At 50.0% G+C, this 17,090-nt stretch overlaps 1 protein-coding gene across 1 annotated transcript in view; it reads left to right on the forward strand.

Moving 5' to 3' along the window:
• Positions 1-6,211: 6,211 nt before the first annotated feature.
• RASAL2 (RAS protein activator like 2) overlaps positions 6,212-17,090 on the forward strand; it is a gene marked incomplete at its 5' end in the record, with an annotated part of 187,887 nt that continues 177,008 nt past the window's right edge. The window contains one exon of the mRNA XM_084265933.1: positions 6,212-6,377. Coding sequence (XP_084122059.1) covers positions 6,212-6,377 — 166 coding nt within the window. The remainder of the gene's footprint in view (positions 6,378-17,090) is intronic.

Genomic DNA, 17,090 nt, shown 5'->3' on the forward strand with positions numbered 1-17,090 from the left:
AACAAAGAAGTGTCCATGGGATCACCAGGTTTTTTATTTGGACCCTGTTCTCCCAAGACTGACTCAGATTTCCTTCTTCAAGAGTTGGTCCTGAAGCAAGTGGTGTTTTGGGAAGGTCGCGTGTTCCCACCTGGCTCGTGCAATAGGCAGGAGCGGCCCTTTCTGTTGCTTTCAAGTGGACTTGGATTACCAAGCCTGTATGAAAATTAGACCCAAGCTGAGTAAACAGGTATTGATCTACCCAACCTCAGGTCACGGCTGAGAATAGTATTTAGAAGTAGTAGATTGAAGGGGCAGGATCCCATCAGACGGTACAAGTGCAGGGTGAAATTCAATCCTGCTCCAGGGAGTTTGCAACCTCGGTACAATCGATAGCAGCATCTCAAAATGCTGGTCTCGTCTCATTTGGGTACCAAAGATCTGTGTCTCTGAGCAGGCTGCTCATTTTCTGGCATGTAGCTATGAAAGAATTCTTAAATGGGACGGATCTGAATGGAGGAGAGGGAGAGATGCTAAAGTAGCTGTGTTTTGGGGGCACGCGGGGCTAGGTGGGGATGGGAGGGGAGGTAAAAGCGGGGCAGGGGGGTAGACTCAAGGCGATGAATGCCAACTTACCATCGTGGTACAGGAGGTGAGCATTCACTCTGTACTGAGGCTTGCACTGCTGAACGCGCAGCCGGGTAATTTCCCAGGTACTCAGCCATTTGACTTGAGGGTGCCGAATGAGATGTGATGTGAGTGCTGGAGTGTGGAGGCAGCAGAGTGGATTTTTTCCCAACACGGTGGATTAAATAGGATGTGCTGCCTTCCCAAGTGGAGCCCCCAACCCTCCTGCGTGTCTGCAGGGTCCCTGCTCGTTCGTTAACACCTTGTAAAGAGGAGCCAAGGCCAGTTGGTCTCTTCTCAGTGGTCTGAATTTTCTTCCAAAAAGAGGAAATTCAGCTTATTCAGATCCATGAGGTTGAATCATCACAGGCTTGATTCCCCCCACCCAGCAAAATCTCAAGGATTACTGAAAAATTTGTTGTTATTTTCCTTTTCCAGAAAATTTTTCCCTGTTTCATCTCCACCAGGATGGAAGGACAGGAGCAGCCCTGAGCACTGAGGCACACTGTCGCCAGCCCAGCGGATGGCATGTGCCAAGTGTTGAGAGGACAAGTTCTCAAAAGCCCCCATTTTTAGGGCCAGTTCCTGTTTCACATCACAGCGGGTCAGTCTCCACCCCTGCCGCCTGCCCCAACAGAGCAGGGCATGGCAGCTTGAAAGGAGAGGTCGGGTGAAGAACAGCTGAGAGCTACAACCATCCTGGCGTGTGTATAAATAGAGACAGAGCTGTTATCCTGATGAAACGGGACCAGATGTTTCTCCGAAATCCCTTCTCTCCGCTAGTGAAAATCATAGCTTAGTTACAACAGGGCTAAGCAGGCAGCAAAATATTTTAGACCCACTAATGCTGGGAAGTTAGAGAAGCAAAATGCCTGGCTGGGGTAGGGGGGTGCTGGGAAGGGATGGATGGGGCATGGTCAGAGCAGGTGCGAGCCAGAGGAGCCCCTCTTGCTGCCTTTGCTCTCTTTGTCTGCTTCCTATCTTGGCATTAATGGCCAGAGTCTAAAGCCTGTGCTGTGGCCACTTTTGTAAGGTAGAAATTCAGTGTCAGCATATGTATCCTGGAGGCAGTTGGCAGGAGATGAAGGAGGGACGGCAGCAGCAGTTAAATCTGGGCCTTGGCTCTTTAATATTTAACTTTCCCCAGCGCTGGGCTGCTTTATTTTTTTTAATCAGTTTGCGCATTATCTGCCATCCCTGTTCAAAGAGGGCTTTAGCACAGAGATTTCAGGGCTTAATCCCAGGGGCAGGGAAAGCGGAAGAGTCTCTCTGAAGGTTTCAGGGCTCAATCTGGCCTCAATTACACCAGCCTAAATCAGCAAAGAGTGGCCACAATGGACATTGCTGGGACCGTGCCGGGTTTGGTGGAACAAAATTGGGACTTGGTGCTGTACCGGGTCCCTGAGGCTCCATCCATGGGGAATTACCAGGAGGATATAAGCAGTGCCGGGCTGGCTCAGAATAAATGTTCACCTTGGGCAATAAGCAGCGGCTGGCCGTGGCCAGCTGCAGATGCTTAGGAAGGGATATCGGAAGAAGGAGAGTATAAAGCAATCCTTCCTCTGACATACCCTCCCGGTAATCAGCAGTTGAGAGACTTCCTGAGCCGGAGGTTGCATGAATTTGTCTAATCCTTTCTTTTTTTCTTTTGGGATTCATTTATACTTTTGGCCTCCATGACATCCTGTGGCAATAAGTTCCACAATGTAATTACGTGTTGTGTGAAAAAGTGCTTCCTTTTGTCTGCTTCAGACCCAGTTCCTGAACATTTCTCTCTCTGCTCCTTCACTGTCGTGCTGTGAAGAACAGGGGAAAATTATTCCAGGTCCATACCAGATCTCTCCAACCTCTTCAGATTTCTTGGTCTTCACTTGCCCAAAGGTGAAGATCCAGATCCATCCAGACTGGAGTCTCTTCATTTTCCTAGTCTCCCTTCCTCAGATGGTATTTATCCTATCACTCCACTGTCCTTACCACCCTCCTCCATGTCTCTTCTCATTTTATTATCACCTTTCTTTGAGATAAGATCACAGAAGTCAGACTCGCTCGCTCCTGAAGATGCAAATTTGTTCTCCTGGAAGAAGGTCAACTCAAAAAGCTTTATTTTTCTCAAGCCAGGCTGATGTAGTCCCCATTTTCCCCCCTACATCACACATGGAATCCTTGGCTTAGTGGAAACACACATGTGCCTCTCTTCCACCACTTTGATTTAACCTAGTCTGAGCAAACCCCAGCCCTAATTTAACTAGAGCCCGTGGGTTAACATGACAACCACGAGTAGATCAACGACTGGGGCTGCTTTACACGAAGGGAATTTCATGCCTGTGCTTCCATCACTGCTCATTTATCCCTGCACAAATCCCCTCCGTGCTACCAGGGGCAAAGACCCCTAGCCCGAACAGCTGAGCTGATGAACACAAAACACGGCAGTCTCTGATTTCCAGGCCACATTTATTTATAAAATACATCTATTTTTTGCTACTGTCATGCCTGCAAAACCAGCCTGCCTATTTTAGTCCTCCCTGCTCTGTATTATTGTTTATACTGCACCAAAGCCCAGGAATAAAGGCAGAAGGATGGGTTCTGTTTTCCGTTGCTGCGTGAATTTCAGGAACCTCACTATCCAGTCGTTCCAGACCTTGCCGTTAGGAAGGCCTTGATCATACTTGCAGATACAACCGGTCCTCTCCTGATGGGAACCAGTTGCTGGTGTCTTGAGCTGCTCCTGCATAATTGTCGTCCCGGGACAGCATGACAGCGTTTTAAAACTCCACTATTCCCCTTTTGGCAGTAGCTCAGCAGCCACATCACTTCCCTGCAACCCACCAGCTCCTTTTCTCTTTCTCAAGACAGCTACATGCCCTCCCCCTTACCCTCCAACTTTTCCCCCTGCAGCTGCTTGTCCAAGCTTGCTGCAGAGCCTGGACTTGGGCAAGGGATAGAAAAGTCTCCGGGAGGCTGATGACAAGAAAAGGGGCTGTGGGGAGAGTAGGAGGGGAAAACCTCAAGGAGTTTCTTGGATTGTGGCCACTAAATGATAAGCTTGGAGAACATGTATGTGGTTCTATTATCAGCAGCGGCGGGGACGAGACGGCGGGGGGAGAGAATGTAGGAGGAGAAAAGTGGTTTTCTGACTGTTTTTACAGTATTATTATGGCAATTTACACGGATGTCTGCTCTAGAAGGAGCAGCCCACGCACCCTCAGTTCCCAGTCCTCTGGAAACCGTGATGCAGAGCATAGTGTGGGGTGGGAAAGAGCCAGGAGAGGCCACTGGGTGTCCCAGCTCTGACGCTTCTGGGCAGAGTCATCCAGAATTACCCACTGCGGCTATCACAGTGATGGAGGGATGAATCCTTGCTAGATGTTAGCATGGTTTAACACTTCTTGGTTCTAAGGCACAATCAAGCTCAGAGGATCTCTCTTTTCCCCTGATCCTGTGCCTCACCTCCTAAAACCTCAGGAAAGGTTGAACTCACTGGTCTGTTTCAAACAAAACAAGGGATAAAAGTCCAAGAGCTAATGAAATCCTGTAGCACAATGAAAACTGGCAGCTCGGTAAAGCAGGGTGATCCTACAAGGCTCTCCACCAAAGGTGTCCAACCTCTGCTAGATAGCGGGCAATCTACACTGAGGCAGGAATCTGTAGGAAACTGGGCTACACAAGTCCTGCCAATCACAAAAGAACCAAACATTCTGAAGAAGGTTTTTTTATTTTCAAACTCAGCTCAGGAATAGCAGCAGGGGCAGATTCCCAGCGTACGATGGAAAAACCTGCAGTGCGAACTCATCTTGTTTCAGGACTCCCGACTGGGTAGAGAGTGACCCAATTGTAGGGCAAGATCCAGGTTGAGCTCTCAGCCAAGCATGAGATAGAAACCCACAGGAAACGAGGTTTCATCAATTAATCATGGGGCTGGTGGGGCTTTCTTTTCTCCACTGAAATAGTTAATACATCTTCCATCGCGGATGCAACTTTGCCAGTCAAAGGGTAGTCCAGTCAGCTCAGGAAGCCATCGCTCAATGCCGCTTTTCCAAGCCCTCAGCTGCCAAGAGGAGCTTTTGGGAATTCCTAAGACAAACTTTCAGGTTCAGGGAAGCAAAGCTGAGAGAGTTGCAGTCCTTTCGGAGGGAAGTCACTGCTCTTCGACAGCGCTGCAGTGACTCACTGTGTGAACCCTCTTGCTGTGCTGCAGAGCAAAATGAAACAAGGCGTCGTGGAGTGTGGTGAGAAAGCTGGAGGGGGGGCATCTGGTTTAGAGTGGCTTCATGGCAGCGTTAACTGCCAAAGGATTAATGGGAATGAACCCAAAGCCAGCTGAACCCCTTTGCCCACCCTCCCTGGAAATTCAGGCTGCGCTGCTGTGATGTCACCCTGTGGGGATACAGGCTATGTTCACAGAGGTGTTTGTGCTGGATTTTTTAAGAACACACACCTTAAGCAATGGGAACTGCAGCCCTGTGCAATTGGGGAGATCAGTAGAGAGGCATTCAGAGAGCAGACTTGCGAATGCTTTAAATGAAACGAGCTTAATCAAGGCGGTCGTCTTCCCTTCTCTCCAGACTGTCACCTTCCTACCTGCCCGAAAGGAAAGGACTGTGTTAGCGCATGAAAGGCTTAACAGCCTCGGCTCAGCACGCTTCTGAACGCAATGGGGACACAGGCAAAGCTCGGCGCCCCAGAAACCTCGGGAACCCCATCTCACACTGGTCTTTTGAGCCCAAACCCATCGTCTTCAGATTTCCGTGATCTCACTGGCAGCTCAGAGACAGGGCGGCTGTGGGATGCATGTGGCATATACCCCCTCCCCCAGGGGTTATTCGCCGACGCTGGCTGCTTCCGGATGCTTCTGTCAGGGAACGACCTCCGCCTCTCCCGCCTCCCCTGCCCGGCTGGCTCCCCGGGGGGGGGCGGTAAACTGTCCGGCGGGGAGCTCCGGCAAGGAGGGCAGGCACGGCGGCCCTCGGGGGCTGCACTGACCCCCCTCCCCTTCCCCTCCCCTCCCCTCCCCTCCCCTCTCCTCTCCTCCTGGGGGCCACGACCAGAAGCCTAGCGTGGGGACGCGGCCTGAGCAGGGGACGGGCGCGGGGTGGGGATGCCGGGGCAGCGCCCCGCCAGCGCCCCTGCGGGGGAGGAAGAGCCGCCGCCGGCCCAGCGCCGCCCGCCATCTGCCGCCGCCCTTCTCTCCCCCAGGGCAGGGGCGGGGGTCCCGGCTCGCTGCCTCAGCGGGCGATTACTCTGGCCTGGCCGAGCCCCGCCGCCTGCCCCGTCCGCTCGGCCCGCCACTGCTCGTGCCTGTCCGCCCGGGATGCCGGCAGCACTGAGGGCGCGGCGCGGCCGGTGCCGCCGCTGCCGCCGGGTGCTGGAGCAGGCGGGCAGCAGCAGCCGCCACCGCCTCCTCCTCCTGCGCTGACGCAGGGGGCGGCAGGGCCGAGGGGCGGGGAAGGGAAGGGAGAGGAAAGGAGGGGAGGGACGGGAGGGATGGAGGCGCGCCGCGGCGCTCACTGAGGCGAAGCGAGGCGCGGCCGGGGCGCAGCGCGGGCGGGCGGCGGCTGCTCGTCCCGTCGTCCGTCCGTCCGTGTGTGTGTGTGTCCCGCTTCCCAGCATGGATGCGCCCCCCGCCGCGGCGGGCGAGCCGGCGGCCTGGGCGGCGGAGGCTTTCGCGGACCCGGAGCTGGGCTCGGAGGAGCTGGAGGCGGCGGCGGGCGGCGCGCTGGACCGTGTCCTGCTGGAGTCGGTCTGCCAGCAGCAGGGCTGGGTCCGCGTCTACGGTAAGGGGGCGCCGGGGGCTGGTGGCGGAGAACCGGGCCGGGCACCGCTCAGTAGCGGGCTGGGTCAGGGCGTGGGCGGGCCAGGCCGGGCCGGGCCGGGGCCCGTTACCGTTTGCGGCGGCAGGTTGGGAGCGGGGAGCGGCGGCAAACTTCCCGGCCCTAACTTTTCCTTTCTCCTCTCTTCTCGCGCTGCCGAAGTACCCCGGTTTCCCCAGTCTCCCAAAACGCGCATCCCCTTTCCACACCACCGTCTGTCCCGTCCCCCGCCCCCGGGTCCTTTCCCGGCGACAAGAAGCCCCGGTTCCCGCCGCAGCCCCGTTCCCGCCGGTGCCGCCCCCCAGCTGGGATGCTGCCGGAGCCGGCAGCCGCGGGATGCGGGGGTGCTGCCGGTGGGGATCCGCGTCTCGGACCTTTTGTGTCGCCGGGGTTCGAGTGTGGGATGCGGGCACACGTGGGGCTGAGCCGGCTCCGGTGAGCGCCAGCGGGGTGGTGCGCAGGGCCCGGGCGGTGCCGGTGCGGTGGGTCCCGCCGACCGGGACCTACCGGAGTGGGTTAAATTGGCACCTTTGTTGTTTATAAAATGGATGTTAAAAGTCTTCCGCGGCGTGGCCAGCACGGTACAGGACCCGGTGCTGCTTCCCTTTATTTTCTGAAACTCTTCCCTGGTACGTAACCTTGTAAAACGAGCTGGGTTTATGTGGCTGGGCTCGGGTTTGTCGAGGCTCCCAGCCCAAACGCAGTCGAGGCTTAATCTCTCCATCGGCACCTAAATCGTGGAGATCCTGTTTTATCTCTTGCTTGTCTTTCCCTCTTGTTTGCCTTGGTAATCTAGCGATAATTGCACCCGTGTTGCAGAGTGAAGATGACTGCAGACAGTATCTCGTTTTCCCCTCCTGTAACAAACCTGAGGGTCCATCCCTGAAAAGGCCGCAGTCCCGGCTCTTCCACACGTGGTTACTCTGTTATTGTTGCCTTATATTCTGTAAAACCTGTAAAACCCCTTTCTTTCACTGGCCCTTCTTTACACAGAATCTTGTGCTGTTTGGTGGCTGTCCCTGTCGCCTTCTTCCCCTGCCCTGAATCCCAAAGAGCCTTCCCAGGTTTTTCCTGGTCTGTAAAACTAGAAGCATATGCCGTTCTCTGTTACCCATATCGTTGGTCTGGTACTGGTTGCATTCTTCCTGAAATACAAAGGTGACATAAATAAGTTATCTGCAAGAACTCTGCTGGATTTCTTGGCTGGCGGCAGTTAATTATTGTGAGTACCACCAGCATCAGCCTTTGCATGTATCAAATGAGGAAGATCAGGCTGCAGGTTTTCTGGAGAGCACAGTTTGTTCAAAGACCTTTGTGTTTATTTTGAAAGCTTGAAAAGCTGGTGCAGTGGGCTGAGGTTGTCTGTCTACCTTCTGTCTGGTGCATCAATGGGCAAAGTTATACTTGGAACAATTAATTGTAATACAAGTTTGGAGTTTTTTTTAGTAGTTTTCACCGTGCCTGGCTCGGTGCTTCTTGCGTGGCTTTCTTTTGTTACCCTCCTCAGAGTAATGCTGAGACTGTAAAGCATGTCCTTCTTAAACAACAGCAACAACAAAATATCTCTGCTGGTTGTCAGGGGAAGCTCAGAAGCAAGCAGATTGCCTTCAGATTGTTTGTTTGCTTAAGAATACTTTCCAAAGGTAAAATGAGAATGTACTTAAGAGGATGTCTGGCACCAGCCTATCTGATTGTTACCCAAGGTTATATCGTGTATGAGTGGAAGTAGGAACGCGGCTTCAAAATTAGCCCCGGCAAAAACCACCGCTTGTTGATAAAGTCACATGTTGTGATGTGTTTGTAGTCTGACACTAACATGTAGATAAACGGGGAGAAATTCCCTGTGACAGAGCAGCTAGCTCACAGGCTATAAAAATCAGCATAGACTTCGAGCATGGAAAAATACATCTCATAGCCCAAGGACAATAACTAATTATTCCTAGTCTGTGTTTAAAAACAACTCATTATCACTCTCCCTCATAAAGAATCTGATGTGGTAGTGTCTTCTCTCCTTCTCTATGAAATTGCGATCGGATTAGCCGGTATTTGTTTATTTCCTCCTTGCTTATTAGCCCTTTCTTTATTTTCTTGCGTGAACACATCTGGAGAAGTTTGTGGACAATGAATCAAGCTGAAACTGTGCCATGTTTGTGCACAACTAAATATGGGTTACAAACCTATGAGTGACAAGTGTTATTTATAGGATTAAAAGTAAAGCCTTGCACAGTTGTTTGAGGAACCAGAGCAGCGTACTGAAAGAGGACAGGAGCAGAAAGCTTAGCCTTATTGTCTGCATTGTCTGATAAACAATGAGAACACTAACACTAATTATTTCACCATGAATGGTGGGGGGAGGGAAGGGGTATGGGATATATGAAAAGTGGAGGGGTGTTTTCTAGCACGGCGAGGGATGCGGCTTTTGGCGTCACAGTGTTTCTGTTCCTCGCACCTCTGCAAACATGGACCACGGCACTGGGAGCTTGTGCCAAGTGGAAGGTGGCTGCCTGAGAAGTGGCTGGGATGGTGGAGACTCTTGGTTTAAAGAGGAGGAGTTCAGCAGCCGCTTAAAGATGCCTGTTTATTTCTGTGCATCTCTGGTCTGTGGTGGTGTGCCATCCACTCTGTCTCCTCTCCAAGGAGGTAATTACTGGCATGAGGGGAGCTGGCCCGCTTGCTGAGCCTGTAAAACTTCATCTGTAAGCACAGAGAAAAGAATTTAGTAGTAAAATGCCATCATTACTGGTCTCTGTGGCCTGCCAGCAGTATGACAGTGATCTGAATGCGACAGGACTTCACAATGTCTGGGATGTGATTTCAGGGTGACACTGAGGTCTCATCTGACTTCATGATGAGATCTAAGTCATGGCTATTTTTGCGTTTCCTGCGTTAGCTGCAGCAGTTAAAGCGTGGCTTTTTCATTCTGTGCTCTGGAGGGTTGGGAGCTTCTGCTTTAAGTGAATTAGCAAGGACCATGGAAATACAATTTCCTTACCGAAGGACAGAGTTAGAGGTTTCCTCTACCCCCGTGTTTGAGTAGTGAACAGGAACAAGCAGATTTGCTTGTCAGAGTGATAGGCTTAATTGCTCGTGAAACACAAGTCATGTGAGTGGTGTTAGGTGATGTTTCCAAGAACCAGTTTTGACACACAACTAATATTTCTCCAAAGTATGTATTGATGTGTGTTCTGGGTGATGGCTTCCTCTCAGGCTTTTGTGTAATGTGTAGGAGGGAAGAGGTGGTCTTGCCTGGATATAGTGCTATGACTTCTTTTCCATGTAAGAGGGATAACTAACTTTTGATGGTGTCCACTGATGTTTCAAGGTTGGGGTTTTTTTTTTCCCCCTCTGCTCTTTGAAACAGATTTTGTGGAGAAGGGGGGAAGGGAGTACCTGAATTTACAGCATTCTCGCTGCTATCTGTGAAAACAGAGCAATTATGTTGCCTGGTGTGGCTGGCTGAACATCCATGGATTTTTGTAGCAATGAATTATAAAGCCAGCATTGCAGCATTGGTGTTAAATGTTGCATGTGATGGGGGCAGAATCTGATTTTGTCTGACTTACAGTCTGTGTCTAAACAGGTCGTAAACTTCTGTAACAGCAGCTGTCAAATTTGCTTCTAACCTGCCTTGTTGTGAGCTCGCTGCAAACACTCCTGCGCTGAGATGATTAATTTCAAAGCAGGAGTTGCAGAATTGCATAGAAAATAGCACGGACGAGAGGACATGGCTGCTCTGGGGCTTTATCTGCACTAAGAAATAACTTTCTCTGTTAGCAGTGGTGCTAAAAGATCATAGTAATTGGACAAACTCAAGTGTAGGTCGGACGGGGACATTTTCAGCACCTTTGTCCTCTAATCCTGTGAGCAGTCTGGAGACATTCTTCACTGCCAGAATAAGCCTCCTTTCCTGGCAGAAAGAGAAGGCTCTTCAAAGCCAGGCTTGAAGGTCTCCATACTTCTTCATGGATATTGATCTACAGGCAGAGCTTTTCTGGTCTGACTCCAGAGAAAGCCTTAGACCCCATGCAACCAGACAGAAACATCTCTTGGCTGCCTCTAACTTGAGCTCCAGGCTTTTAAGTGTTGGCCCTCAGAAAATATTGGGCTCGTGCGCAGGGCTGAAGCCACAGTAATGCACGTAGTGTCATGTGGAGATTAAAAAATAGCAGTGGCTCGAGTACGGAACAGAAGCATCTCCTATTCATGTGGAATTCTGTCCAAAACCCCAATCTCTGCAAGTTACCCATTCCAGCAATTTGTTATCTGCCTTGCTCAGCTCTTACATCAACAACTCCAGCTCTGTTCTCAGGGTTTTCTGGTTCTTTGCAGCCTTTCTTGCTAGAGCTTTGTTGGTAGCTTCATACCTACCTTTTTTTCTTTTCTTTTTTCCTTCTTCTCTTCTTCTACTTTATTGCCGTGGAACCTAAAAATGCAAAGGTTAAAGGTTATCCATTTCCAAACCACTTCTCTTTAGATGAGCACCAACAGGCTTTGGTAGCAAACAGCATCTTGTCATTGTCAGCAAAGCCTCCTCTTCCAGACCTGCTCATGCTGCTGGCCAGCTATTTCAGAGATGTCCCTGCGAGGACGGTGAGTGTGGTCCACCACCCTCTCTGGGGGTCACTGTCCCCTCCCCGGGGTCCATCGTGTCCACCCGAGCTGGTGGAGATCCCACCAGGTGGCGGCATCTTCATTGCGGTGGCGCCGGAGGTGCTGAAGGACTCCAGAGGCTGCCGGAGGGGAGGCTGCCAGAAACCTGCTGGGGGATAGTATCCTCCCCGCTTCTGACCCTTATCTTTCATCTCCAGAAGCTCAGTTAAAACCTCATCTGGGGAGGCTGTACGACCAGGGGTATTTAATACAACACCCTCATAATGAAGTGGTGAGGCAAGCTGATAGTCGAGGGATGGCTGTTAGACCTCCTTGAGCTGTGTCCGCATCACGGAGCCGGGCTCGGTTTTGTATACCACTGTCTTCCCCAGCGTGTGTGGAGCTACAACTCGTTGCAGGAGAACGTTTGCCGTGTTGAAGGCCTGAACCTGAGATTAGCTGAGGGTGCAGACAAGACCTTTGGCAAGCTGGAAGGGAGCTGAAGAGCTGCATGGTGTGTCTGTGCGGGTAGCCCTGCGTCGGGAAATAGAGAAGGTCAGTGTCGGTGAGCATTTCTTTCTCTTCTGATCAATAGGCTTATTTTTAACTCGCCTAGAAAGCTGGTGCAAAGGCGAGCTTGGAAGATAAACCTGGTTGGGCCGGGAAATGTCATTTCCTGTGTGTTGGACAATGCCTCCTAGGGTGATACCCGACCTCATCGTGGCCTTTGGGTACCACGGCAGCCTATTAGTTACCAACATTAAATAATGAAGGCATAAACCTTTTTTTTCCCCCGTTTCTTTGAGATGATAAATACCAATGGTTTCTAGTTGGTGCCCTGTTGTAAAACAGACGAGTTTAATCAAAGCCAAGGTTTGAAGTGACTGCATTTGCTGCGGATTAAAAATGTCAGAGTGTGCTGCGGACAGAGATAGCGCTTCCCCTTGCCAGCCTGCAGCAGGGGAATATCAAAAGGTGTGACTGAAGTGCTCTTCCAGGTGATCAGCTCATACCTGCTGTACGACAGCTCTTCCCATCGCTGTTTTTGACCGCAGGTAGCTCCTAACAAGTGCACAGGGAGTGAATGATGGGTCCCTTGTGCTACCGCAGCTATTGAGTCTCTCCTGACCCTCGTGTGTCTTTGCAGTGGTGAGTTGGGGTGAAGCTGAGGGCTGAACGTAGCCCATTCTTTTCTCGGTTGCTTGACTCAAAAATTTTATTCCAGAATTATCCCTTTGACATTAAAACCGTTTGCCCTTCTTCTTTTCAAGAAACGTTGATGTTAATTTATACATAAACGGGTCTATTTTGTTTTAGGAGTTTGTAGCTGGGCTGGTTCAGCTGGCTGTGTTGTTGCAAATGTTGCCTAGGTTACTAATTTATTAAGTCACTTAAATATTTGGAGGCTTTAACAATACTAGAGTGTGCTGGGGAAAAAGAGGATGACATTATTTTAAAACACCGGTTTCCTGACTCCCGTATTTCAGTCGCACGATTTATCTCTGACTGAACGAACGTTTTCATGTGGTGCTGTTTCCTATTTTTAAACAATAGGGAGGAATTAAAAAAAGGGGGGGAGGGGGAATATAAGAGGAACATAACTGACCCATTGACTTAATATGAGATCATGGGTTCCTTTTAACTGGTATTTATAGAGTTTTATAAAAAAGAAAATAGTTGAGATTTCAGCATTTTCTGGCATATACGTATTCTTAGCCTGAAGGTCATGGAGTTAAGTTCTCATCTGAATTCTTTCAAAATCTCTGTATAGGCACGTAGTAATAATCATGGAAAAACAATTTGGGACTGCAAGGAAAGTAACTGAGTGAAGAGGGAAATTGCTGGCTTTTGGGTTGTAAACTTCTCATGAAGATCATTGTGCGTTTTGACACCTCCCCATCTCAGAAAACCTCTATAAAAATGGTCAGGAGGGAATAACTTCTGTTAATTTTCTTTAATGGGGTTTCAAAAGGTCACAAAACTGTAGAAAGGCTCTTCTCCAAGACTTGGGATTATTTTTAATTATGAAGCAAGCTGGAGTAGTGCAAATAATGAGCTCTCGGAGGCGAAGGGGGTCTTTGCACTTAAATAAATGTAAAACTGAGTCCTGGGTTCAGATCCCTTATTATCTGAAGGGATTTTGGGTTGTTTTTTTTTTTTTTCTTCCAGCTGGGAATACCCCATTGAAAATTAGCTCTTATACAGCAAGCGCTGTCAGGCACTTAGTTAAACACATTAATTCTGCAAACTGTGGGAAAGTGACACCGCTTTCAGCAGATGTGCGGTGTGTCTGGGGTAGATTTGCATAAGAATGCATATGCTTCTCTGTTAGTTTCTGGCTGGGTTAAAACTCTCAGGCACCTTTTCCCTTCCTGTAGTGCTGTGTCTCTGTTCTTGGGACATCAGTGGTTTAATTGAAAGCGGCCCGTTTTCTTCTGCATTAAGGTAACTAGTGTTATTTGGGCGGTACTGCTCGTGGTGGTTTACAGGCAGGGGCTGCTTTCTTTTGGCATTTGTAGCCTGGACCGGAGGAGAAGGGAGGCAGCGAAGATGAAAAACGGCAGATGTGTTTGGAAGTGGGTGGGAGGGTTGCATGGTAGAGTATCATGAGACGGGACGAGATTGTGTGGATTTAGTCCTTGCCTCCAAGGAGGAGTGGAAATGGAAACCAGTACCGCGGTGAGAAGCAGTGGAGAAGTGTTCAGGAACCTGTGACTTAAAAAAGAGAACCAAAAATCATCCACCTCTTTAGACTTAACCCCTCCTAACATTGGGCTTTTGTGTAACAGTCCAGAGGATTCAGCAGAACCTCTTCACCTTGGTCCCTTTCCCAACCTGGATGGCACGACAATAGCAGAGGAAGGTCTTTTGGGTAGACTGTAGGTACCATAGTGCTAATTGTGAGAGAAACTTTTTCCTCTGGGTAGCTGGGAATTTTAGCAAGGTAGTGGCAGGCAGGATATTGGAAGGGAGGATGAGAACTTGCATTTCAACTTGAAGTTGCTGCTGAGGGCAGAGAACCTAATTAAGAAGTGATGGTTTTGCGCAGATTTATCCACATATGACAAACTTTGGATGCCCACCACTGTGATCCAGAGCTTAAGGCTTAGAGATTTTGTGTCAGAACTGTTATTAGGGGGATTTTTTTGGCATGAAGGAACAAAAGGCAATTTAGCAGTATTCTAGACAAAGCTTAATGCTGGAGGAATGCAGGTCTGGAGCTGCTCTGCGCTGTCTCCTGCTGGCGATGGTTTTGCATTGGCCTGGTAGCCAGCAGAGCACTTGTAGGTTGGCCAGCACAGAAAGGAGCATTATCTTCCTAGATGAGAGGCGGTTAGCCTTGCCTGTATGTGGCACCTCTGGCTTTGTTGTTTTATCAGTTGTGAGGTATTTAGTAGCATGGAAGTGAGGAGGAGAGGAAGGAAAGGCTTTATTAGTAAGCAGGAGGGGGCTGTTGCTGGATGGTGGTGAGCCACCTTGCACCCATAACAGATTCAGGCTCTCCCATGAGAGGATTGACATTCCCCTACTCTAGAGTAGCACTGTTCACATTTAGCCTGAATAAGTTGGGAAGCCTAGAAATGTATGTCATAGCCAGCTTCTGGGGAGATCCTTCACAGAGGAACTTAAAGCGACTATATGGGATATAACAGCAGTGTTCTCTTGCAGCACGGAAGGCCAATGGGATCCTGGGCTCCATCAGAAGAGGGGTGGCAGCAAGGACAGGGAGGTGATAGTCCCTTGTGAGGCCCCATCTGGAGTCCTGTGTCCAGATCTGGGGCCCCAATACAAGAAAGATGTAGAACTGTTGGAGAGGGTTCAGAGGAGGCCACGAAGATGATTAGAGGGCTGGAGCACCTCCCCGATGAAGAGATGCTGAGGGAGGTGGGTTTGTTCAGCATAGAGAAGAGAAGGCTCCGGGGGGACCTCATTGCAGCCTCCCAGTCCCTGAAGGGAGCAGAGAAACAGGAGGGGAATCAGCTTTTTCAAAGGGCAGATAATGGCAGGACGAGGGGGAATGGAGTGAAGCTAAAGGAGGGAAGGGTTAGATGAGATATTAGGGGGAAGTTCTTTGCAGAGAGTGGTAGGAATGGGCTGCCCAGAATGGTGGTGGGTGCCCCATCCCTGGTGGTATTCAGGGTTGGATGGGGCCCTGAGCAACCTGGGGGTTGGTGGCCCTGCCTGTGGCATGGGGAGTTGGAACTCTGTGATCCTTGGGGTCCCTTCCAACCCAGACCATTCTATGATTCTATTTTCTGGTTCTTTGATAACAACCTTGCTGCATTTTTCCTCTTAGGAAAACACATCTCCTTTTGCCAGTGAGGGTTTGGAGGAAATACAGATGGGATCGATGCTTCTGGAGGGATTTCTCTTCCATAGCTGGTACCTGTATGGACAGATGGAGTTAAAAACCCGCTTGCTTTCTTCAGTTTCTCATTACTTGAGTCTGCGGATTGGCTTGAGATAAGCGGAGGTAATTCACACCCTCATTTAGCTGACTCTTCAGCGCTCTGATACCTGTCTCAACAAGATAGGGCACAGGCGCTGATGTAGTCAGCGCAGTGCGGAGTACGAGGGATTTCAGGTTTGAGGAGAATGTTTGTGGACAGTAGCAGTAGCCAGGAGGGCAGAATCCAGTCTTTGAATCCCTTTAAGGAATTAAATGATCGCTTTGCTTCAGCTCTGTGCGCCATCTTGTCACCGCAAGAGGTGATGAGACTCTGAGCAATTCCTGTGCTGCCCCTTGGGGTAACAGAAGGAAAGATGGGTTTCATTTCCTTGGGCTGTTCATTGCCTTGCCATGTGAGTGCATCCAGAGCATTAATGGTGCCGCTGGGAGAGTCAATCGACGAGTCAGGAGTAGGGCAGATAACTTGCCCAAGGATGTACAAGACACTTGGCAACAGTAGGGCAAGATGCTCTCGGAGGGGAAGCGCTCAGTTGGGTGGTTTTGTCTGCTTGCTTTCCATGCCCCCCGCCCTCCTTTTTTTTTTTTTCTCAAATCCCCCAAATATAAGATTTTTTTTACCTTCAAAATGTAATAAACTTGCCTTGTTACAGTGATAGTAGGCTGGACTGCTGGCATGAAGGAGTTGGGATAGCTGGCACTGATTAACTTCTCTTAATTTGTGGACAGGGCCAGGTGTTTGACTAAACCAATATTTCCAAGCAGGTAACTCTTCATTGGAGCCTGTGGGAGGAAAATATATCATGGATTGAGACCAGAAAACCACAGAGCAGTGATTACCACGCCTGAAGCTCTAAAATCCTTTCCATGGCATTTGAGACCCTGTACCACTGGGCAACACTCTTAGGCTTTGCCAGCTTCGTCCAGAGCTGACTGTAGCAGCTTTCCATGTTAGTTAGGTATTTTATCTCGGTGTGCAGGAGTACAGTGCAGAACAGGCACTCTGAAAGGAGACGAAAAGGTTCAGAAAAGATGTTTTGTTTACATGATGAGGTTGTATCTCAGGCTGTACAGCCAAATTGCTGCCTTTGCTGGGTTCCCCAGCTTGCTTGAGTATCCTGGAACACATACCACAGAATCACAGAGAAGAGACCTTTGAAGATCATCAAGTCGAACCATTCCCATCCTAAGCTAAACCATATCCTTAAGTACCTCATCTACCCTCTTTTTGAATGCATCCAGGGAAGGTGCCTCAACCTCCTCCCTGGGCAGCCTGTTCCAGGCCCTCACAACTCTTTCAGTAAAAAATTTTTTTCTAATGTCCAGTCTGTCCCTGCCCTGGCACAGCTTCATGCCATTTCCCCTTGTCCTATCTCCTGTCACCTGGCTGAAGAGACCATCGCCCACCTCTCTACAACCTCCCTTCAGGTAGTTGTAGGTGGTGATAAGGTCTCCCCTCAGCCTCCTCTTCTCCAGGCTGAACATCCCCAGCTCCCTCAGCCGCTCCTCAGAGGATTTGCCCTCCAGCCCTTTGACCAGCCTGGTTGCCCTTCTCTGCACTCGCTTGAGGACCTCGATGTCTTTCTTACGGTGACAAGCCCAGAACTGGACCCAGCACTTGAGGTGCAGCCTCACACATTAGAAGCATGATGTGCTCATGCCTGCTAGGAAAACATTAG

Source organism: Gallinula chloropus (genome assembly GCF_964237585.1).
Source record: "Gallinula chloropus genome assembly, chromosome: 6".
Classification (NCBI taxonomy): Eukaryota; Metazoa; Chordata; class Aves; order Gruiformes; family Rallidae; genus Gallinula; species Gallinula chloropus.